General features: G+C 46.2%; 1 protein-coding gene across 1 annotated transcript in view; it reads left to right on the plus strand.

Annotated features, from left to right (window-relative positions):
• The first annotated feature begins 1,097 nt into the window (after positions 1 to 1,097).
• Positions 1,098 to 24,747, plus strand: part of ITIH2 (inter-alpha-trypsin inhibitor heavy chain 2) — a 36,685-nt gene continuing 13,035 nt past the window's right edge. The window contains exons 1-14 of the mRNA XM_049626778.1: positions 1,098 to 1,242; positions 2,519 to 2,593; positions 4,296 to 4,328; positions 5,739 to 5,908; positions 8,846 to 8,950; positions 9,700 to 9,862; positions 13,563 to 13,670; positions 14,398 to 14,526; positions 15,913 to 16,029; positions 19,203 to 19,371; positions 19,951 to 20,076; positions 21,820 to 22,001; positions 23,094 to 23,279; positions 23,660 to 23,799. Coding sequence (XP_049482735.1) covers positions 1,159 to 1,242; positions 2,519 to 2,593; positions 4,296 to 4,328; positions 5,739 to 5,908; positions 8,846 to 8,950; positions 9,700 to 9,862; positions 13,563 to 13,670; positions 14,398 to 14,526; positions 15,913 to 16,029; positions 19,203 to 19,371; positions 19,951 to 20,076; positions 21,820 to 22,001; positions 23,094 to 23,279; positions 23,660 to 23,799 — 1,787 coding nt within the window. The 5' untranslated portion in view covers positions 1,098 to 1,158. The remainder of the gene's footprint in view (positions 1,243 to 2,518; positions 2,594 to 4,295; positions 4,329 to 5,738; positions 5,909 to 8,845; positions 8,951 to 9,699; positions 9,863 to 13,562; positions 13,671 to 14,397; positions 14,527 to 15,912; positions 16,030 to 19,202; positions 19,372 to 19,950; positions 20,077 to 21,819; positions 22,002 to 23,093; positions 23,280 to 23,659; positions 23,800 to 24,747) is intronic.

Raw genomic sequence — 24,747 nt, forward strand, 5'->3', positions numbered from 1 at the left:
GAATGGAAACTCAAGAGAAAGACTCATCAAGTAGACTTACCATGCAGGTTGGGGACTTCAGGTGAATTCTCGTCTAGATTCACACCTGGAACACTGTATCCCAGTGATGGACGGCAGGTTACCTCTCCTAAGCCTGCGTGGCCATGGAGAGCAAAGTGCTTGGGGTCAGGCCAACCTTGCTGGATCTGTGTCTCCACTTACCGTGAGATGTGGAATAAATTACTTAGCCTTATTTTCCTCCATTATAAAGGAGGATAAATATAGCACATACCTCGCACGGTTCTTGTATAGATTCAAAAAAAAGAGAGAGAGAGTTAAAGATAATAAGTAAAAATGCCTGACACCAGAAAGCCTCAGTACCTCTTAGCTGACATTATTTTATTATCTCCAGACCACAAATGGGAAGCAAATCATCCACAGTGTTTCCAGACTGGGTTTTCTCTGATTCTGGAACTGAGGAGAATTAATTTTTCCACGGACCTGAGCGAGGCTGATCAGGGACAGCCACAAGAACAGACACTGTCCTCTGAGTCAAAGACACTCGTGAAACATCCCCACTGAAGAGCGTGCCTTTGTACCTGGCACGGCTGTGTGCCCGGTGCTTTACTGCAGTGGATCCTCGGTTATCAGAGACAGAGGGGAACAGGCTAGCAGTGAATGCTTTGCTCAGAAAACCAGTGTGTCTCTTTCTCCACTTGTGCTAAACTTCTCCTGCTTTCATTTGAATAAAAGGGCTTCGTTTCCAGAAACTTTACACTGACGCTATTTCTCTGACTCTCTCTCTCCATATAGTTCCCCACCTGGTCCGTGAAAGAGGATGATGCTGATCTTCAGGTCCCTCTGATTCTGAGATGAACAGAAATCAGCAAAAGGCAAGGAAAGCACATCCATCTGACCCTGACTTGTCCTCACAGCCCACTGACTACCTCTGGCTTTGCTGTTTGAATAACCTCTGGGTGTCCGATCCACCCCCACGGCGCAAGTTTGAACTCCAGAACAAATATTTGTCCCGTTTTTGAACAAAGTTTGAGAGCTTTCTTCTTCTTTTTTCTTCTTTTAAAAAACGCACTCTTCTGCTGTTCCTTTGAACTGGGTTCAGCGAGGAGTGGAATTCTCCCGAGACCCTGCACGGAGAGGTTGGCAAAGCCACCCAGCAAAATGAGTCGACTCACGTGCCTTCTCGTCTGCTTCTTCGTTTCTGTAACACGAGGCTTCGAAATCCCCACCAGTGGACTTCCAGAAGTAAGTACTTCCAGAAAACCCCTTGTCGTTGCCCTGTGCATTTGCCCAGTAGTCTGTGGCCATTGCTATTTAAGGACTGTGGTCTGTGCGGAAAGGAAATTTGTGGTAAAATTCATCTGGGTAGGAGTGTTCGCTTTTCTAATTACTGGAATGTGTACTTACCTTTGAAAGCATTAATGGGATTTGCATGAGTATTAAGTCAAATTCAATGGACCGGCCCCACGGGGCGCCATCTATGGAACCCAGCTGCCTACTCCTTATCTGAAAAATGGGGATCCTTGACCCACCCCAAAGGTACTAGAGGAATTCAATGACATATGTAAACTACCTAGCACAATGCAAGCTCTAGGAAGCACTTAATAATTATTAGCTGGATGAGGATGACACATTGCTATCAGTATAAGAAAAGTCATTAACACTATTGGTTTTCATACCCATGTGAACCATGAGTCCTGTAGTGAGGGCACTTTAAATATTCCTGTTGGGAGGAGATGGCCTGCAGGCTGGCAGATGGCAGGAATTATTTCCAGGGAGTTCAAGGCTTCTACTTCAGATCCTTGGCCATCGCCAACAGAAGGAAGTTTTGGACTGAGTCATTTTGAATGTCACGCAAGAGTTATTCTGACGCCAGAAAAGCAATGTGTGTTATGGGAATATCGTAGGAGATGCAGAGGCTTTGTAATACTTGCAGAGTGGATTACCCACAAAAATGCCAAAGAACGGGATGGCAGGGGTGCGGGGGGAATCACTCTGTCTGCTTAGAAACGATCTTATTTTCCAACACCTTAAGAACCCCCGGAGGGTGTTGGAAATCTCACTGACAGAGCCAGGGATCCAAGCCAAGATACCCAAATGTGTTTGTGCATTCCTTTCCTATCAACATTTTAAATTGGAGGAGACGTATGGACATATTTATCCACTCACACATTTGCTGATGCCAAGATCTACCCCATGCCTCCCCCAGGCACCTCCCTGATCACTGGGTTGCAGTGACCCCCACCTGAATGTCCCCATCGTCTTCTGGCAGACTAAAAAATGTGTTCCTTCGTCCAACAAATTGGAGGATAACAGCTTCCATTTGGTCACCTCTGAGACATAACTAGCAAACATAAAAACATTAAAGAAGTCATTGTATTAAAAAATGGGATTTCCCAGAGTTATAGGAAACAAGATAGCAAAGCATAATGAATGAATCCCTTATGCCTGTCCCTCGCTGCCTCCTTTGCTCTGAATCTTTTTTATTAATAGAAATAAATATCCTAAATTCTTTTCTAAGTTTGCAGAATATGGAGATCTCGTGGAGCTGGCCCCGGGGAAATTTCAGTTTGCACCAGAGAAACAGAGATTTCAGGTACAGTAAGCCTCAGTCTCGAAAGGGACGAGTGAAAGAGATCACGACCGAAGGAGGGAAAAGATTAAGATGCTTCTTGCTAAATGGTCTCAGAGCTTTATTTTTTATCATAATGGTCACCTTAGTTCCTTAAAGGATGAAGAGCTATGTGTTTCCTTCTAATTTTAAGACTATGGGATGATGTTACTGCCTCATAAGGAAGGATTTCTTCTTAGGGAGGGCATTTCTTCTCCCGGGGGTGGCAGATACCTCCCCCTGGGCACACATCCTCCTGGGGCAGTCACTGCTGCAGTGGGGAGTAGCTCAGAGTCTGGGGGACCGGCCATGTCCAAGGCTGCATCCTGGAGGCTGCCAGCAACAGCACAGATGCGTCCTTTAACTCTTGGGGGTGAGTTCTCCAGGGAAGCCAGCCAGGGTGTGGCTTCTCCTGCATGGAGGCCACGTGCTGGGAATGGGGGTGTTTCATGGACACCACACGAAGCTGACCAACGGCTTATTTTGTACGGATGTGACTTTTTGAGTCTCTGAAAGTCCAGGTTTCTTGTAGACCAGTAGTATTGAAACCCAATAGGCAAGTTCTCATGCCATCCGGCCACAAGAGGGAAAACTTCTTCTCGTCACTGAAAATTACATTCAAAAAGTTCAGAAGAGGGTAACTGTTGACCTCACGATGTCACAGAACACTGCCCCAAAACCTCAGTTCATCCCAAATTAGCATAACTAGCCTTATATCCAGCACCTGACTTATTCTGTTAAAGTTCAACAGACATTAGGTGTTCACCCTTTGCTTTAAACCCATTCGGCTTTCCGTGTCCAGAGGACAATCCTTCATGTGGATAATTCCCTCACATGGCAGTTGAAGTACAGGATTTTTCACATGACAGTCACTGCTCTTGGCCCCAGAGAGGAAATACCTCGAAATCCCTACCCTCACGTAGCTGAGCCCAATGGAAGAGACAGACACACGTCCGCGCTGTCTCGCTTGGAAGGAAGAATTTAGCTGCCATGAAAACTTAAAGGAAGCGTACCTGGATTTGGGGGTGGGGGGCCATGAGAGAGCTTGACTGACAAAATTCCCCCAGGCTGAGGTCTGAAGGATGGGGGTGGGGTGGGGTGGGCGGGGGGACAAGGGACCCTGTAAGGCAAAGCACTTATAGACCTTGTGAACGGCATGCCCAGAGCCCCAGCATCCAGATCACCACTCAACTAAATAAAAAATAAATAAATAAAACAGGATAAAGGTGATACAGGCCACTCAGTGTGTGTTTGGTTGAATGTTTTCATTTAAAAATATTTGTTCTAAAACTGAGGGTTGATGGGGGGTGGGAGGGAGAGGAGGGTGGGTGATGGGTATTGAGGAGGGCACCTTTTGGGATGAGCACTGGGTGTTGTATGGAAACCAATTTGACAATAAATTTCATATTAAAAAAGAATAAATAAAATAAAATAAAAATATTTGTTCTAGCATTATATCAAAGAATGATGTGCTTGCCAAGTGGCTGGGAAATGTGTTCAGAGAAACATACCATTGGGAAAATAGTATTCGAGACTATTTGACATTTATGTCTCGGCTCCAGTGAATCAATTACAGATCAGTATTGAAGGGAAACAAATTTTTTTTTGACTGAGAGAAAGCAGCTTTTGTCCTCTAGGTAATAAGTAACACACTTTTGAAGAATGATTATCTAACTTCCTTTCACAGAGAAGCATTTCCGGAGAATCTGGAGAAACGATGGTGAGTTTACTTTGATTTTGTTAAAAATTAACGCCGGAATGATTTTCCTGTTACCTATTATCTGGAGATCAATATGGTTGCCTCCTTCGTCTCTATCCCTGAGAGCATTTACCTGACTTGCGAAATATCCTCTTGCCCAATTCTGTTTGGAAGTGTGTCTGAAATTCAGCATGAGAGTAGCCAGGAGAGATGTCACCAGGAGCTGAAAATGTCGTTTCTCTCAACCGTCTCAAGTTTTGCCAACAACACTGGCTTCATCCAAGCACATGTATTCATTCCAGCTTAGCCGTTTTCACTTAAAATATGACACCTAACAGCTTTGGAGGGGGGAACGGGACTGTGAGAAGGAGCTCCCCAACACAACATGGCCCAATTCCCTGAGATGTTCGAAGAAGTCCTTCCTGTGGTGAGAAAACATCAAAAGGAAGTGGTTTACGTTGGCTTCCTGCTCTGCACGGACAGAAACTTTGAGAAGCATACATTTAAGGGGTAGTAAGGACAAGTAACGTAGCCCGGATTTTGTCGTAGCTTGAAGTTGGCTGGCTGTTACCGAGTCCAGAGGTTTAATCTTGGCTGATGGACTTTGGCACGTGACACCTACTATCGAAATAAATCCTTTTGGAGAAACAAGCAAAATCTTGTGATGGGTCACATCATTGCCATGGTCCTGAAGAAGCTCGCAGTTCTCAGGCATCTCCTGAAAGATGTGGGCTTTTAGTACCTTGCCTTTGAGCACACTGAGATACCGTAATTTTTCACACTAGAGCTGCCTTAAGTCTGTAGAGCAGCGTGGGGAAAGGGGATCCAGAGCACGGGACCAATCATCGCGTCCACATGATACTTTCTCTCCACGTTCCATTGGTTGCTCACACCCGTCAGCGTGTTACCATTTGTATGTTGTTCGAACTGGGGGAAGGAGAAGAAAAGTGGGAGAAGATGGCCCCGTAACAGATACGGTGGAAGAAGGCAGGTAGCAGTATGGGGACCACACGTGTATTTCCACCCCACTGTCCCCTTGCTGCGCCCCACTCTGAAGACACAGCCAGGGTCCCCTAAACCCGCGATCCCGTATCCTTTCCTTTGCTAGGGCCCTGCATTTGACATTATTGCCTGAACTTTCTTGCTCCAACCTTGCTTCCCACAACCATTTTCTACTCGCATTCTCACTTTAGACGTCATTATTAATAGACCCATAGAGCTGAAAGGCATCTCCAGAGATCTTAAAACAAAGGCAGGCTTCTGCCTGGGAAATATTCTAAGCGAGGAGAAAGCCTAGTAATACCTGAGTCGTATGCTTCGCAATGCCTGAGGATCGTTCATGATAGAATGTAGTGCTGTTAACATCAAATATGTGGCGAAGTTCTGTGCCATTTTGCCATGAGTACGCCTGTGCTTTCTTACCAATTACAGGACGATGTTGATCAAGTAACTCTTTATAGCTATAAAGTCCAGTCCACTATTACTTCTCGTATGGCCAACACCTTCATCCAGACCAAAGTGGTGAACAACTCCCCACGGCCTCAGAATGTTGTGTTTGATGTTCAGATTCCCAAAGGAGCCTTCATCTCCAACTTTTCCATGTGAGTAACTCCTATCCAGGCTACAAATTGGCTTTGCTCTACTCATAGAATCAACCCCCCTCATAGTTAGAGTGGACCTTAATGGCCAGCTGCTCCGGTGGTTCTCACTCTCAGAGCTGTGGACCCACTGGATGTCAAGAGTCATGGTGGGCTGGGTCCCCATGATTTGTTTCTGTTCAAAGTATCAGAATTTGTGAAGGATTTGCTTTTCACGCCTCATAAATGAAAGCTAACTAAGCTATCTCTCTGGTAACAACTCTTAGTTGCACTTGAACATGCTTTCTCGGGGGAGATATATGGAGTAGCCGTGGCTTGTAGGAAACCAAGTATGTGTGCAGAGCAGTTCTGTGTCTCCTGTCATTTGTTTCTCTATGGGGAAAAAATATGAGAACTACTGATTAAGTCCAATCACGTGTCCAGTGATCGGATTCCTCAGTTACACTGAGGACAAATGGCTCATTCAGGTTTGACTTGCATATCTCCTTACGATAAACTCACTACCTTCCAGAGCAATCCACTCAATGGTTGACAGGTCTGTTAGAATGATTTCTCATACTTCACTGAAATCTGTTCCGCTTCTACCCACCGGCTCTGGTTCCACTCACAAAACATTTTCTTTTCCTAATTCTCTGCAAAATACATACTGAAGTGTTTGAGGATGAAATGATATGCTGTCTGAGATTGGCTTCAAAATAGTCGAGTAGGGGTACAGGTGAATTGAGACCAGCTGAGTACTGACTGATAACGGTGTGGCTCAGGGATGGTTTCATGGAGGTTTCTTATATTGTTCTATTTTTGTATATTTAAAGATTTCCATAACAAAAAATATTTTTCAACCACTCCAGTGCTCTCTAAAGTGAAGTCCAATTATCTTGTCCCGCCTGGTGGCTTCACTTATCAAGGCTAAACATCGCTTATTCTTCCAAGTGATTGGATGGCTTTGTACCCCCGATCACTTAGGTGGCCATCCCCACAGTGTGCCCCACCCGGCCATGTCCTTCCCATGTCCTGTGCCCAGCACAGAGCACACGGCTCTGCATACAGTCTGCCTATTTTTTTTTTTTTTTACTAAGATATTAGATTGAGATACTTCTCATCAGCTTTGGTCTTTCATATACCAAGGTCACCAACAATAACTGTGAATGAATGAAGCGTTCAAATACCACGCACCTTGGCCTCTAAAAATGGCAGAGCATGATAATCATATTTTCTAAACCAAGCAAAGTAGGTGGGGAAAAGGTGTCAGGTGACTTTGGCTTGATATCCTTTGAATTGGCTTAGAAATTTATTTTTTTATTTTTTATTTCTGTAAAAAAATTTTTAGTGTTTATTTTTGAGACAGAGAGAGAGAGAGAGAGTGAGTGAGTGGAGGAGGGGCAGAAAGAGAGTGGGAGACACAGAATCCGAAGCAGGCTCCAGGCTCTGAGCTGTCAGCACAGAGCCTAACGCAGGGCTCAAACTCACAAACCATGAGATCATGACCTGAGCCGAAGTCAGATGCTTAACACACTGAGCCATGCAGGTGCCCCAAGAAATTTATTTATTTTTTTAAATTTTAGGCAGCCTGTTCTAAAAACAAAAATGTAGAAGGAAGAGCTTTTATGTAGCGGTATAACATGATACTGTGTCTGAAAAATCGTCTTTAAACTCTTCTACTAAATTTTTGTTTCTCAACCACATAACCAGCATTTATTCTAGACATCGCTTCTTTCTGTTTTCTTTCATTCTTTTCTTTCTTTTCCATCTCATTGCATAGAAGATTTGAGGTGACAAAGGATGATAGAACTGTGACATACATTTACTTTGGTCTCTCTCTAGTCAGGGATGACTTTGTGAGACCAGAGAATTCTACATGAGTTGCCAAGTCCTCGTCTCTGGTCAAAACATTTCTTCTGCTCCTTTTATCAAGGTTGCAAATATTCTCCTGCTAGAGATAACTTCCTTTTGTCTTAAAGATTTTTCGGTCTTTGAAACTGAGATTGGGTTGTTGGGGAGTAGGGCAGATCTGGACACATGGGTCTAGTTCTAGCTCTGTTTTTGACCGACTGTGTGACCTTGAGCAAGGAAGTCACTGTCCCCTGGCTCTGATTTCTCTCATCTGAAGAAGCGGCCTTCACGCATGCCTCACCAAGCATGCCAGTGGCTCCTGGGATGGGACACTGGCCGTCACACCTGCAGAAGGTCTAGCATTCTGGGTCCCCTCCCATAATGCCAACAGTACTTTCGGTCATCGGCACAACAAAAGACTTCTCCACGCGTTTCTAAATACCTCCTTGGTGAGAGGCACTATCCCTTTGAGTGCCATGGGCGCCATTTTGCTTCTGAGATCCTGTAATTTGATGGCTCTGACCCATCATTAACTTGGTACGCAGTAGATGACAAGCACTTAAAGTGGGGCAGGTAAAGATGGAGAAGGAGAAGGAAGCCAGAGGTCCCCGAGGGAGATGTTAGAGGGATAAACACCCATGTGCTAAGGGATTCCCCAGCACCGTCCTCCTTCCTTCCTCTTCCCCACCCTTGCAGGGCAGTGTGACGCCTCCAGGCTCTTAGAAGAAGAATTTTCTGAACAAATGTAAGCCAGACAACCAGTGATTTCTCAGTCACCTCCCCTGGGCACATTTCTAATTCAAAAGGGATACCCAAAGGGAACACAGCTTAATCTGAAGGGTAAAACTTGAAGATGCGGAGTGATTGTAAACACACGCAGCAACTCCAGAGGGGAAGCTCTCAGGATGGGCGCCTACCTCTTAAATCACACTCCCAGATAAAGGGACTCCTGACCGTGACATAGGCAGATGCCTCTCTTCTTGTTACTTCTAGGTGCAACATGAGAATTGCCCCCATTCACTAAATCCTCCAAGGTGGGTTGTTTGTCTTTAGTTTGCTTTGCTAAGACTGCTACTCGGGACAACTCAGTGGCCCCCTGTCGTTTTTTAGGACCGTAGACGGCACGACATTCACGAGTTCAATTAAGGAGAAGACAGTGGGTCGAGCGCTGTACTCTCAGGCGAGAGCAAAAGGCAAGACCGCCGGGCTGGTGAGGTAAGGGCGGGGCCAGCTCGGCTCATCCGTGGCTCCTCCCACTCAATCCCATTTAATTTTTAAAAATCACTCATGGTTGCTCCTAACGCCCACATCATCCTCACTTGCTAACCGTGCTGTTTCCTCTTTAAAACTAAACACCTCAATCAACGATCGCGGTAACCTTGACGTGTATGTGTTTACATCAGGGCTTATGCTGGAAATGCATATCCCACTTGATGCAATAATAGATTTCTTCTTTCTGCAAACTTTCACAAACGGAAAGAGCCTCTGGAATGAGGCTCAAATGCCTCAGAGGAAATGCGTGCGGTCTCTGGAACCATCTGAGTTTGGGTTTGAGTCCTGGCCCCACAATTGAGTGGTCCTGAGCAGGTTGCTAATAATCTGTTAGCTTCATCTGTTATCATCTGGGAAATGAGGGTACTGATACCCGTCCTGCAGAGCCGCTGTGTTAGAAATGACGCCTGTCAAGTTCCTGGCGTGGAATGGGGATCGATAACTAGCAGAGGGCACTCAAATCTGTAAGAAGCTCTGGAAGAAAACGATCAGGTGGGAGAGGAGACTAAGCTGTTGGTAGAATTAAAGTTACCTGGAAGTTTCAGTGATGTCTATTGTACCTCCTGTTCACTTTCACGAACACTGGAGCAGGCTTGATTGCCCAGAAAAGCCTAGATGCCCTCTGCATAGACGTGGGGTCTTGCTCTCCCTCGTGCATGTGGGGACTTACGTCGGGGGTGTTAAACTTTCAGGAGCAGGGCTCTTGACATGGAAAACTTCAAAACCGAAGTAAACGTCCTCCCCGGAGCGAAGGTGCAGTTCGAACTTCATTACCAGGAAGTCAAGTGGAGGAAGCTGGGATCCTATGAGCACAGACTCCATCTGCAGCCCGGACGACTGGCCAAACACTTGGAGGTGAGCCAAGATTTGCAGGGCGTGCGGTGACGCCTTCCCCTGAAGGCTCCTACCCCCCGGCCTGTGCTTTTCTCCCGGTCATCACCCTTTGGGGATGCTGGATGCATTCAACTCAGCAAGACAGTGAGGGGCGCTGATCAGCATATGGGTTTGGAGTCCACCCATAAGGAGGGCACTTCCTTATGGATTTCAATGCCAGCCCAGCTCCTTATTAGTTGTGTTCATTTCCTGGGGTGGCCCTAACAAATGACCACAGCTGGGCGGCTTGAAACAACAGGAATTTATTTTCAGGACACAAATCTGAACTCAAGGTGTTAGCAGGGCCTTCCTCCTAACTGCTTAGGGGGAGAATCCTGGCTTCTCTTGGCGTGCGGCAGCCACTGGCACTCCTTGACTTGCGGCCTCCTAGCCACACCGCTCCGATCTCTGCCTTGGTGGCCACACCATGTGCTCCCCTACGTGTCTCACATTGTCCTCTGCCTTCTTCTTATAAGAAAACTTGTCCTTGGATTTAGAGTCCACTGAGTAGTACAGGAGGATCTCGTCTCGAGATCCTTACCTTAACTTCATCTGTGAAGATGCTCTTTCCAAAGGAGGTAACGTTCACAGTTTCCAGACGTGTAGACATGGCTTCGGGGGTCATTGTGGGGGGAGTGCCATTCAGTCATTACGCTGGCCTGCTAACACGGGACTCGTTATCTTGAGCGTCCATTTTTTCATCTGCAGGAAGGGTACGATAACATATTTTCCATGTAATTTATGGCAATGGGTGGCAAATGATAAGGACTCAGTGAAGCTAGTTCTCTTTCTCTGCCCGCCCCCCACTTCCTTACCAATATGAGCTCACCATTGCTGACTTGACTTCACCTGTTGCTCTCCGAACCGAGACAACTCTTTAGGGAGTTTGAAGCTTTGTGACATCACACGAACATTTTGTGTAGGAGTCAGAGCAGAGCCAGAAGCAGCCCAGGAGAGCATCCAATCCAATCTGCCTCTGCATTTGACAGATAGGCTGTGAATGGCCCTCAGACCGAGAAGACTCCAGGGGATGATCTGATCCTGGCGAAATTTGTATCCTGATTTGGAAAGTTGCATAACTGACCAACAAAACACACTTTCTTCTCGTGACCGCTGTGTGGCATCAGCCTGCTCTCGATGCCACTCAGTTCTTTTAAGTGTCCCTTCTGGCACATACCGTGCCTTTGTGAAAGATAGGATAAGATGCCCTTCCTCCCGGCAAAGGCCGCCTCGTGTCAGGACACGTGACTTGGCAAGTGGGTTATGGGCCACCTCCCAGCATCCTTGATGGTCCTGGCTGGCGGCTCTGCACAACTCAACAATGTGACCCTGGTTATTTTCCTAGGAGTGATGAAGAATGTAGGCCTGTCCCCCCCATTCTCTTGCTCAATGCTTGAATCCCATGGTAAATAGATACGATCAGCATCTTGCCTATAGCGATGCAAGTACCGAGGTGGTTAATAATATTAATTAGTAACTGAGTTAATGGTAGGAGAAGGCATATTCTACGTCATTGACTCCTCCCCACAAATCATATGTGTGAAGCACCTGCCACTCATAACGAACAGGGACTTTTTTTTTTTAAGTTTATTTATTCTGAGGTGGTGAGGGGCAGAGAGAGAGAGGGGAACAGGATCCTAAGCAGGCTCTGTGCTCCGCACAGATGTGGGGCTTGAACTCACAAACTGTGAGATCATGACCTGGGCAGAAATCGAGAGCCGGACACTTAACCGACTGAGCTACCCAGGCACCCCTCCTCCCCACAAATTACAAAGTAGGTCTCATTAGCCCTGACTTGCAGATTTATATAAATAACTTGCCTAAGGAACCAGACCTAAGAAACCATTAAGATCTGGAACTATGTCTGACTGCATCCCAGACTACATTCTATGCTACCAATGCAAGAATTTGAGTTTGAGTCCATGAAGATAATGATTCTTAACACAGATACCGAGTAGCACATAAATCTTTCTTGTATTTCTGAAATGTTTGTTCATCCTTAAACTTCCCACGCTGTCAGGAATTCCTTGGTTTTAAAACAAGACAGGTGGAGTCTTAGAATATTAGCAAGGGCGTTAGACACGGTGGCAAGTTTTCCGGGTTCTGGTCCAGAGTTGGCACTCTGGCCAAACCTGCTTCCCGGCCTTCAGTTTCTCATCTGGGAAATAAGAGGTTGGACTAGATGGTTTTTAAGGTACTTTCCAGCCCAAATAGTCTATGAAATATTTCAGTTTCTAAAGAGACTTGATTTCATCCAAAGATAAATGAAGGAGAAATCATAAAGTTAGACCTTCTCCCTGTGCTTATTCCAGAAAAGGTTTCTAATCACCATCAGAAGGACTGGAAATACAGGAATTGCGGGGAACACATCTCTTTTTAACCCCCACCCCAACCCCCCAGCTGTATGTATCAAATCTTGGGAAAATGTTTTATTCCAACTCCTGTGTTCCTTGCCGAAAAGTCAACAAATATGGCAAGTGACTCACTACACTTGTTCACAGGTAGAATCTTATGGGAGAATGAAAGCAGTAGCCCCAGTTCTCTGTCAATTTCTGACTTTTCTCCCTGACCTTCAAGAGCTGCTTAATCAACTGCCAGCAATGAGTGGGTCAGACTGTCCTGGGATGACTGACTGACCCGATTCTGTGTAGATTTAATCCTTACCAACATGGAGAATCTGGAGCTAATGGGAATTGTGGAGGCAAATTAAGTTCCCATCTTGTAACTACCAAGAAAGAAAATGTTGGCTCTGCTTAGACAAGTGTCCATGACTTTATGAAAGCAGATTTGAAAAAATCAGCGGGAATTTTGACATGATTCCAAAGGCAGGTACTTCCAAAGGGGAGATAGCTCATCACTGTTGCAAAGGATCCTAAATGAGGAAGAGGCAGTAAGGAAACCAATGTGCACACGACTGTATCTGATGACGTCACACGAAAGCAGGCGTGTGCAAAAGAAGGGACATCTCATGGAAAACATTGTGGCATTGTGGCATGGGGCTGATGGATAGTTTGGCGATATCTACCGGAAAGACAGAGCGGGAGCTATTGGAGGATAGGAAGCGGTGTACAAAGTATTAGGGGCTTGGGCCCTGGGTTTGAAGCCTGCCTCAGCCACTTATGAACGGGGTCACTCTGAATGAGCAATAACAAATAAAACGATAATAGATAGTAACACTATCGATAAGAGTTAAATGAGTTCATACATGTGAAGTGCTTAGCGGACCATGTAGGGTCTATAGAGAGGAAGCCAGGATTATGGTTTTTCCAAAGATCACCCAAGGGGATGTTCTATTTAGCTCTGCCCAAAGCAGGTAGATAGAAAAGACATGAAAAAGCCCAGGAGAGAGCCACAGAGTAACTGCAGAATCCTTTAGAAATGGCTTTCCTTTTCTTCCCCCCTTTAACAGCACGAAGACTCTTAGAAACAACAACAGCCCCCCAAAACTGGAATAGGATAGAAACGGGGCATTAAGCCCGGAGGAATGAAGTACTAGAAAGGAAGAACTGAGTTGCCCATCACATGAGATGAGTCATATCCCACAGAAGTTAAGGACCATGAGGAAGTGATCATGGAACCAGGCTGGGTTGTCTCTGGGAAATCTTACAGCAGAGGATGTAGTAATTGTAGTTTTTGCTCAAAAAGCCTTGAGGCTTAGAATAATTTGCTTTCCCTTCTCCAGGTAGACGTGTGGATTATCGAACCCCAGGGAATAAAATTTCTTCATGTTCCTGACACATTTGATGGTCATTTTGATGGTGTTCCAGTGCTATCTAAAGGACAGCAGAAGGTATCATAAGTATTGCCCATTGCAAAGGGTCTAAGTGGCTACTAGCTCATGAATTCTCTTCCTTCCCTGTGCTCTGGGGAACAGAAAAGAGTTCAGGTGTTGAGCTCTGTGAAGGAACAGGCACCTCTGAGCAAAATCGAGGGTCTTCCCCAGGGTCTGCAGAACACAACTCCCAACTGTCTCATTGCGTTTTGACCACTGACTTTCCCTTTGGGGGCCCCATGTCCCTCAAGTCATCTGCTTGACCAGTAGCCAAAAGACAGCTTCCACATAAATGGTCTCAGTCATAGCAAGAGATCCTCCGCTTAATTCTCTTTACTTCAAGACCAATAATAACCAACAGTGGAGGAGGCCAGTTCCTCTAAGAACCTTTCACAAACTCATTCTCGAAGCTGGTAGCCATCTCTCTGGTGGGGGAAGGGAGGCATTCTTTGGCTATCTTGAAAAGTCCTGAACCGGAAACCAATGTGACAATACATTTCATATTAAAAAAAAAAAAAAAAAAGAAAAGTCCTAAACCTTGGGCAACAGCGCCACAGGCTGGCAGATACTCCCTCACGTGCCTGGCACTGTCCCTTGCATTGGAAATGGGACAATCAGTGGTTCCTGGGTAGAGGATGGCCATCAGGCCTTGGGCAGTGCCTCTTTACCTGTGTGCGGCTGTCAGCCCCTCCTCTGGGGAGGGACAGGCGCAGAGGCGGGGCTCTGACATCACCGTTCTTTCCAGGCACATGTTTCCTTCAAGCCCACTGTGGCGCAGCAAAGAAAATGCTTCAATTGCTCTGAGACCGCGGTAGATGGAGAGCTGGTGGTGATGTATGACGTGAACAGAGAAGAGAAAGCCGGTGAACTTGAGGTGGGTAAAAACAGTCTAGGAGAAGCACCATGCTGAGGCCAAACAACTGTTCCTTGTTGAACAGACGCCCTGGCTTCCGGGTGGCCCCTAGCGGTCAAGGCAAGTGTCGAGTTGCAGAGAATGGACCACAGTCATGTGTCTCTAAGTGTTACTAAGCATTATCTTTTCATAGGAAGACAACTAAACAGAGGGTCATTGGGTTTCATGTCCTTGTCCCAGAAAGGTTCTTCTAGGCCTTCTATGAAGTACAGTAGAAAACCACAGAATGGGAGTTTTGGATAACCTTCGAAGGCCCTTTGTAATTAAACTGTCAAAGAAAGCAGGGAGGTTGTGGGGCTGGGTGGATGGAACAACCAAGAGAAAGATCTGGGCTAATGGTGAGTTCCAGGGCCAATGTTCCTTGTGAGATTTCTAAAGTTTCCTTTCCCCTTTTGCCATGTCCTAGGTGTATGTCTGTATTTCCCTTGTGCTCAGGTAAGAGCCCCGTAGAGGGTATCCAAGAGCCTGTGCTCTCCAGGACAGGGAGGTCGAGAAGCATCCACAGTTAGCCATTGTACTGTCTTGGTAGAAGCAACCAAAGGGCAGTGGAAAGAGAACTTGGGGAGGCAGGCGTCAGAGCCTGCAGTAGAAGACAAAGACGATGATCAGGAAGGTAGCTGGAGAGGCCTTCTGATACCTTCAAGAACAATCCGAATCTAGCACCCTTGAGTGCTCGTAAAGGTCCTTCGTGATCTGTCCTGCTGATTCTCCACCCCAATTCCTTGAATTCTTAAATTCTATAGCCCTCGTGGTCCTGGACCGCTCGCAGACCCCCTAGGGTGTTATGTTTTCCTCACCCTTGTCTAGAACTTCCTCCCTACTCCTACCTGTACCCCCAAACCCTGCCCAACTCCCACACTGGCGGACCAACTCCAAACTCATCCTCAAGACCAGTGTAGATGTCAGCTTGGGAAAGACTCCCCCATCTGAGTCAGATCACATCCGCTGGGCATTCTCGGAGCCCTTTATTTTCCTCATCCTAGCACGTAGCACTCTATGTTACTGCCTCTTTACTTGTCTGCATCCTCGGCTGGCCTGTGGGCCCTGTGAGGGCAGAGCCTGTCTGCCTGCTTTACTGCTGGCTAGCAGAATGCCTAGAACACAGGCTCTCCATGAAGACTGGGTGTGCGGAGGGAGTGGAGGGAAATGCCCTGGGAGTTAAAGTACCCAGAAGGCTTGGGCCCGCATGGGAAAGGAGTGAGGGAGAGAAGGAAGGAGAAGGGAGAGACCTGGGTAGACACCAAGCCTCTGTTCTCTCCTTTACGACCAGCCTGCTTCCACACCTCTCCTCTCTTAGCCCCTGGGCCCCGTCTTCCTACACCCTAACCACCGTGTTCTGTTTTCCAGGTGTTCAATGGATATTTTGTCCACTTTTTCGCTCCTAACAACCTGGACCCAATTCCCAAAAACATCCTCTTTGTCATTGATGTTAGCGGCTCGATGTGGGGCATAAAAATGAAACAAGTGAGTATCCCCTTGTTGGCAGTGGTACATGGGGCTCCCCGCCTTCCTTGGTCCCCTCCGAACACGGCAGCCATTCAATGCACCTGTCCCATCGGACCTTGTCTTGGTCCCCTCGGGCCACTGTGACAAAACACCACAGACGCCGGTGGCTTGTAAACAACACATGTATCTCACAACTCACCGTTGGGAACATTTTCATCTCGGTTCCTTCTCACACTGAGCACTCCTGTGCTTCCGTCTTGCTCTTCTGCATAACGTTTTACTTCAGCACCTGCCCATTATTCATGGGTCGTTATAGGCACATCTTTTCTAATCACACTGCAGTTCCTTGAGGGGGGCCATCCTGCCTTATGTCTCCCAGGCTGCAGTTCAATATGAGCTAGTCCAGCGTTAAATGGTATACATGAGGTTCTATAGAACAAAAGAGGAAATTTGTTTAATGTTTATTTTTGAGACAGAGAGAGAGAGAGAGAGCAAGCAGGGAGGGGCAGAAAGAGAGGGGGACACAGAATCCGAAGCAGGCTCCAGGCTCTGAGCTGTCAGCACAGAGCCCGACACGGGGCTCAAACCCACAGACTGTGAGATCATGACCTGAGAAGTCAGACACTTAACCAACTGAACCACCCAGGCGCCCCTTCTTTTTTGTTATTTTTTTTTAATTTTTTTAATGTTTATTTATTTTTGAGACAGAGAGAGACAGAGAATGAACAGGGGAGAGTAGGAGAGACAGGGAGACACAAAATCCAAAGCAGGCTCCAGGCTCCGAGCTGTCAGCGCAGAGCCTGACACGGGGTTCAAACCCACAAACCGGGAGATCTTGACCTGAGCCAAAGTCGGGGGCTCAACTGACTGAATCACCCAGGCACCCCACTTTTTGTTATTTTAAAGAGGAGTGTAGGGGCACCTGGGTGGCTCAGTCCTTTGAGCCTCCGACTTAGGCTCAGGTCAAGATCTCACAGTTTGTGAATTCAAACCCCGTGTCGGGCTCTGTGCTGACAGCTCGGAGCCTGGAGCCTGCTTCGGATTCTGTGTCTTCCTCTCTCTCTACCCCTTGCCTGCTCACACTCTGTCTCTCTCTCTCTTCTCTCTCTCTCTCTCTTTCTCAAATAAACATTAAAAAAAATTAAAGAGAAGCGTATTAGGAATCAAGACTGCCACTTGCAGGGGATTAAAATTTTAAATAGGTTTGTCACTGAAACAGCTGCCTGCATTGAGAAGAGCTTGCGGAAACCCTTCAAAGGTGTGGGGAGAGGCACGCAGCTCTCGGGGGGCAGACAGCTGTAGGTGGTGAGGCCAGCCAGGGCAACAGCTCTGAGTCAGAAGTGTCCCAAGTGTCCAAAGAACAGAGAGCAGCCCGGCAGAGAGGAGCAGGGAGAGGGCAAGGGAGACGAGCTTCAAGAAGGGAGGGGCAGGACAGGTCGTTGAAGCCCATTAGGTCACCCTGAGAACCTTGGCTCTATCTTTGAGAGAAATGGAGAGTTACTGGGGGTTAAGATGAAGGAAAGGCCCCATCTGACATGTTTACAGCATATCCCTGGCCACTATGTTGACAACAGACTGGTGTGGAGGTGGGGTTGGAAACAGGGAGGCCAGAAAAGCAGCTATTGCTATAACCCAGGCAAGAGATGATGGCAAGAGGCCACTGGAATCTGGAATCTATCTGGAAGGTGGAATACACAGAATTTTCTAAGCTGGGAGGTGTGAGAAGAAAAGAGGACTCCAAGATGCTCCGAGCTCTTAGCCTGAGCAGTCGGAAGGAAGGATGCAGGTCGCCATTGGTGAGTGGGAGAAGACAGGCAGAGCGAGACTTCGTGGGGGGACGCTGGGGGTTCAGTTTTGGACATGTGAAGTTTGAGACGCCTGTTAAGCATCCGAGCAGACGTGTCAATGATGCTATTGGCTATGCAGGTCTGGGTTTCAAACATGAGAAATTGACTGGGGCGCCTGGGTGGCTCAGTTGGTTAAGCATCTGACTTCAGCTTAGGTCATGATCTCACAGTTTGTGAGTTCAAGCCCCGCATTGGGCTCTGTGCTGACAGCTCAAAGCCTGGAGCCTGCTTTGGATTCTGTGTCTCCCTTTCTCTCTGTTCCCCACCCCCCTCTCTCTCTCAAAAATAGAATAAACATTAAAAAAATTTATTTTGAAAAACATGAAAGATCGAGATGTACAATCAGGACTTACTAGTATGTGCAAGGTATTTGCAGCAATGAGACTGGCTGAGAAGTAAGTGTAGATGGAGAAGAAACCCGAGAGCGAACCCTAGGATATTCCCATAGCTAGAATTTGGGGAGAGGAGGAGGAACCGGCAAAGAAGATTAAGGAAAGGCAACCAATGAGAGGAAGAGAAAACCAAGAGAGTCTGAGGTTCTGGAAGATAATGAGGAAGTCAGAGGAAGGAAGATGGGTGTGATCATTTGGTTCAAATGATGCTCGTAGATTGAATCTCATGAAAAGGGCGAATAGTCCATTGGATTTGGCAACCTGAAAGTCACTGTGATCTTGATGAGGGCAATTTTGTTGTTGTTGTTTATTTATTTGTTTTGAGAGAAATAGAGAGGGCGAGCGGGGGAGGGGCAGAGAGAGAGAGGGAGAGAGAGAACTGTAAGTAGGCTCTGTGCTGTCGGTTCAGAGCGCGACGCAGGGCTCAGACTCATGAACCGTGAGATCAGGACCTGGGCGGAAACCGAGAGTCAGACGCTCAACTGATGGACCCACCCAGGCGCCCCTTGATGGGGGCACTATTAATGGAGTGGTAAAGGTGAGAATCTGAATGGAGTGGGTTTGCAAGAGGATAGGAAGAGAAGATTTGGAAGTGGTAACTGAAGAGAGAGGGTGAGTGGCTGGGCTTGGAAAATACATTTGATTTCCAGGCACTCCTAAGAGGGCACCTGAACTTTGCGATTCTTAACTAAAAGGGGAGCCTAGTCAAAATGGTTGTGCATAACAAAAGAAACCAGTAAAAGTTTAAGCGTCATAAATGCAGACAGTACACGTTGGGGATAAGTGAGAGACAAGTCGGTGTTGACTGGGGTGGATTCAAGAGGTTTTCTGGAAGGATTACAGCTTGAGTTGGTACTTGAAATATGACTAGGATGAATTCTTGGTCTTCCTCCTTTCTTCTTGGGCTTCAAGCTTCTGTGACGAGACCCTTCTCCGTTCTTTTCTGAAACAGACAGTGGAAGCCATGAAGACCATATTGGATGACCTGAGAGCTGAAGATAAGTTCTCCGTAGTTGACTTCAACCACAATGTTCGGACCTGGAGACACGATTTGGTCTCAGCTACTAAATCACAGACTGCAGATGCCAAGAAGTACATTGAAAAAATCCAACCCAGTGGAGGCGAGTGACTTTAACCTAGAGCCCACTAAGAAGCTTTCATAGGGTTCGAAACTTCATTCACTTGGGACGCATCCTTTCCTATCACAGCGGTCTTTGCCCCGCCCACCACGGCCTGCCTTAAATGTTACACGTATTATTACAGGATGAATACTAAGTCCGTGTGAAGGTACAGGGCATACCCATCCCACACAACTTTGTAACCATTCCAGTCCTTCTCAGCAGCCTTGCTACGGTCATAGCCTCAAAGGCAACTGTCCACAGACCAGTGTCCCAGCATGTCAGCAAGGGACATGTAGGTACCTTCAATTTGGTGCATAACAAAGTGACGGAGGGGTGCTTTGAAAGGACTAATTCATCTTTCCGGGAATAGTTTGCTACAAAGTGAATATTTTACTCCACTGGGGAATCTTGACCAGCCCAGGGAAACTTTGTGTCCCTTGGAAAGTAAGTGAAGGATTTGGGTGCTGACTAAATTACGTAGGAGTAGTCGCAAGACAGACGAGCCTGAACCCGGGATGTGATTGTTTTCGTGCAAGGAAAGAGTACCTAACATAACTGCACCTAATGTTACTCTAACAGGAACAAATATCAATGAAGCCTTGCTGCGGGCCATCTTTATTTTGAATGAAGCCAATAACTTGGGATTGCTGGACCCTGAATCCGTCTCTCTGATCATTTTGGTTTCTGATGGCGACCCCACAGTAGGCAAGTAGCTCGTCAATTTCCTAGTGACAGATATTTCGCTCTTGTTTCTCGGGAACGTGATTGGCTTAAAATGGGAAATCTCATGGCACTTGCCCGAGTTTCTAAACCATTCTAACGCCATGCTTTCTAAAAGAAGGCTTCTTTTGACCCTGAAGCGTTCACCCTGCTGAAACCCAGTCCCAGGTATTTCCTGTCGATGCTCTTAAAGCTCAGGCTTCACCTGCACAACGTGGGGGCGCTTGAATGTGAATTGGCATAGCATGCTGTCGCATACTTAAGGTGTGTGCGATGAGTCTCTGTCCCCCGAGTCTGCAGCGCGCCTCTGGAGTCTGCAGTAACGTATGTTCTTGTTCTCCACAGTCCGCCAGTTACTCATGGCAACTGGAGAGATTGCTTCTTTCTGATACATCCTGCACATCGACATCTTTTCCACAAAATGGCCCATCATCTCCTGGCTTCTATCATGCGCTGTTGTTATCTCGATCTGCTTTAGTTGTGTCCCTGTGCTGACAAATACAACTAAGGGTGCATGCTAGATTGTGTTGCAGCCTGCCGTGTAGACAAGGCTCGTGCCTGACGCAGCTCCATGGAAGGAAGTTGAGTGGCCAGTCAGGACAATGGCAGCCAGAGTCCTAGAAGGACGGAAAGCAACCATTTTACCAATACTGAGACGAGAACGGGAGTCATTACGTAGCATTTGTCGTAGGTTCAGTGTTTCCTCCTCCTCAGATCAAATTACTTTTAAAAATTCAATCTGAGGGACGCCTGGCTGGCTCGGTCCGTGGAGCATGCAACTCTTGATCTCAGGGTAGTGAGTTCAAGCCCCACGTTGGGTGCAGAGGTTACTTAAAAAACTAAAATCTTCAAAAAAAAAGAAAGAAAGAAAATTCAATTTGAGAATAAAATCATCTGGAAGAAAAGGAAACAGTAAGAAATTAAGTCTGTTCCTCATTTCTGTACCTTAACCATCCAGTTCCTGTCCCTGGAGAAAGCCTTTGGTTACCAGTTTCTTGCATATCTTTCCAGAGATATTTCGTGCATATCTGTAGACTACATATACACATATACACATGTATATGTCAATATGTATACACACATACATGCATGCACATATGCAAATACATCCTACATACACCAATGTTTACATTGTTTTTTCCCCTTTAAAAATGTGTCTTTGAGATCATTCAATATAAACACATAAAAAGTTGCCTTGCTCTTTCTAATAAACTGCTTAGTATCTCACAGTTTGAATGTATCATCATCTGACTGTATCATCTTCTGACGGACCTCCTTTACTCGTGTACCTTTGTTTTTGCTTTCAATACGTTGCTATTCTATGGTTGCCCACACTTCATTTCCATTTGTGTGAGTGCAGCCGTAAGAAAACTTCCTAGAACTGAGTCGCTGGGTCAAAAGGTTAAGTGCATTTTTAATTTGACAAAAACTTGGGTCTCCCGAGTGGCTCAGTCGGTTAAGCATCTGACTTCAGCTCAGGTCATGATCTCACAGTTTGTAAGTTCAAGCCCTGGGTTGGGCTCTGTGCTGAGAGCTCAGAGCCTGGAGCCTACTTTGAATTCAGTGTCTCCCTCTTCTCCCACTCATGCTCTCTTTCTGTCTCTCAAAAAAGGATAAACTTTAAAAAAATATTTAATTTGACAGAAATTTTCTGTCTCCATGATTTTCTTTCAAAACCATTATAACGTGGCCCCCTCATTCTTTCCTTTCTGTCATCATCAACTTTAGGTGAACTGAAATTGTCAAAAATCCAGAAAAACGTGAAGCAGAACATACGAGACAATATCTCCTTGTTCAGTTTGGGGATAGGATTTGATGTTGACTATGATTTTTTGAAGAGACTGTCCAATGAAAACCGTGGGATTGCTCAAAGGATCTATGGAAATCAGGACACTTCTGCCCAACTCAAAGTAACATTTTTTCTCTTTCTTTTGTCCTCCTTCACCCAAAGTCATTCAACTAGCAAGATCTGATGTCTAAAAGAAAACAGCCACATTTAAGCCCAAACTGTCATTACTTCAGCTTCGTTCAGCCGCAAGAATCGGGAAGTGTTCGATTGCTTCCTCACGAGGCCCACGCTGCACGTATATCTACACGGATAGTGAGGCGGGAGGCAGGAAGGGGCCGGCACATGCTTCCCGACTTCCTGAGCAGTTCTCCCAGGGCATTATCAATGCTTCTGGGCTCTCCAGTCCTGTTAAACAACTGTCCTTGTCTTCATGGCCATTGTTTCCCCTTTAAAGTACGTTGGCATCTCGGTGTCGACTTTTTGTGACGCAACACAGATCAAACCACAGCCTGGGGGTTTCCTTAAATGTAAAGGAGATAAGTTACTTGTTTATCTCGCCTAAATGGACAAGAAAAGAGATGTCTTTACCCCACCCTCTGTCAGTACCAGGTACCATGTGGCAATGGCAGGCACCATATTTAAAGTTGGGGACAGGAGGGGCGCCTGGGTGGCTCAGTCTGTTAAGCGTCTGACTTTGGCTCAGGTTCTGATCTTATGGTTCACGAGTTCGAGCCCCACATCAGGCTCTGGGCTGTCAGCTCAGAGCCTGGAGCCCATGTCCGATTCTGTGTCTCCCTCTCTCTCTGCCCCTTCCCTGCTTGCACTCTGTCTCTCAAAAATAAATAGATGTGAAAAAAAATTTTTTTTTTAATTGAAAGTTGGGGACAGGAAAGGCATAAGGGGCAATTTGGGAATATCAACCCAGCTGACTTTTCTTATTATAAGTATTTATGACCTTTTTATCCTGGTTATAAAAGGGGGAAAAATGCTGAGCTGTTAAGTCAAGGGTAATGGTCTTAACAATTTTTTACTTTCTCCATATCAATTCATCTGATAATTGTGAGTTTTCCTTGTCCTGTGGCTTTCCACAGAAATCCTGTGAGAGTAAATTAAGAGACACCAACTAAGTATTTTGGGGAATTGCAGAGAAGAGTGCTTTAGACCTATGAAGTGGTGTGAAAATAACGATTTCTTTGTTCTGCATGAATTGTAGAAATTCTACAACCAGGTCTCCACCCCATTGCTCCGGAACGTCCAGTTCAACTACCCCCACACGTCAGTTTCGGATGTCACTCAGAACAGTTTCCACAACTATTTCGGAGGCTCAGAGATTGTGGTGGCAGGAAAATTTGACCCTGAAAAAGCCGAGCAGTTACAAAGCATCATAACGGCAACCGCGGTACTTCTGTTTATCTGCTTATTTCTAAAAATACTAATCGGTGCCCTCGATACAGTCCATCTTGTATATTAACAGGCTGGTATTTTGCATTCCAAGAATCTGGAATAAAAGCAATGATAATAACTGCAAGGGAAGGCGTGTGAATATCTATGCCATTGTCCCCAAACCGTTCTGCAAGTCCTTACCTTTTCATCCCAAAGCCAATCCCAAACCTTGGATGTATGCACGTACTTCCCGCTTTTGCATTCTTCCGAATTATTCTGCATTCCCCTTGAAGTTACGTCGTGCCCTGATTCGTGCACAGTAGGTACGAAAAATGCGGACTGATTAACTATAGCCCCGTCCCCGGATGTTTTTCAACTGTGTCTTCCATCATCCAGGCTAACACGGAGTTAGTGTTGGAAACTCTGGCCGAAATGGACGACCTGGAGGAATTTCTATCAAAAGACAAACACGCAGATCCCGATTTCACCAAGAAGCTGTGGGCCTATCTGACGATCAACCAACTTCTGGCTGAGCGGTAAGAGGAAAAGTGTGCACGTAACAGGGGTTCGCAGAAGTGAGACGTTTGCCTTGAATGTTTGGAGTGTGATACAAAAAGGATTTGGGACCCAGAAAGGCAGCGAGTTAATTCAGGATTTGCATTGTCAATTTTCACTGCTCTCCGAGCACTTTAGGTAAAGCTGAGTTCACTCTTTCAGTCTTTTGTATTGAGGTATAACATACATAAAGCGTGTGAGGTGCATGAATTTTAAGACTACAGTTTGATAAATTCTTGTGTGTATCACGCACATAATCACCACCCAGATCATTGGAGAACGCTTCTATCCTCAGTGAAGGGTCCCCGTTCTCCTTCCCACCGAACACCCACCCCACCTGCAGTGGATATCACTGTCACCATCAATTAGTTTCCTGTGACGAAATTTCATATTATGGCACAATCTGTATTCGTCCATTTCTGGCTTCTTTCGTCCAACATGATACCTGTGAGATCCATCCGGGTTGCTGGGAGTATCGGTAGCTCATTTGCATTCACTTTTGAAAACCGTTTGTTGCCCAAAGAGAAATTTACGGGGCTCCTGGCTGGCTCAGAAGAGCATGCGACTCTCGATCTCAGGGTTGTGAGTTCGAGCCCCACGTTGGGTATAGAGATTACAGAAGTAAATGAAGCTTAAAAAAATTATAAAAAGAAACAAAGAGAAATTTATGAGTATCGTATCACATAAGGATGGGGGATGTAATGTTTATGCATTTCATCTCTGCTTCTTAGCTGACCTGCACTTAAACTCTGCAATATAAAAACTACACTTCTTTTATTTTTAATTTTTTTAACGCTTATTTATTTTTGAGAGAGAGAGAGGTGGGGAGAGACACAGAGTCCGAGCAGGAGAGGAGCAGAGAGGGAGGGAGGCACAGAATCCGAAGCAGGCTCCGGGCTCCGAGCTGTCAGCACAGAGCTGACGTGGGG

This window comes from Panthera uncia, chromosome B4, assembly GCF_023721935.1.
Source record: "Panthera uncia isolate 11264 chromosome B4, Puncia_PCG_1.0, whole genome shotgun sequence".
NCBI lineage: Eukaryota > Metazoa > Chordata > Mammalia > Carnivora > Felidae > Panthera > Panthera uncia.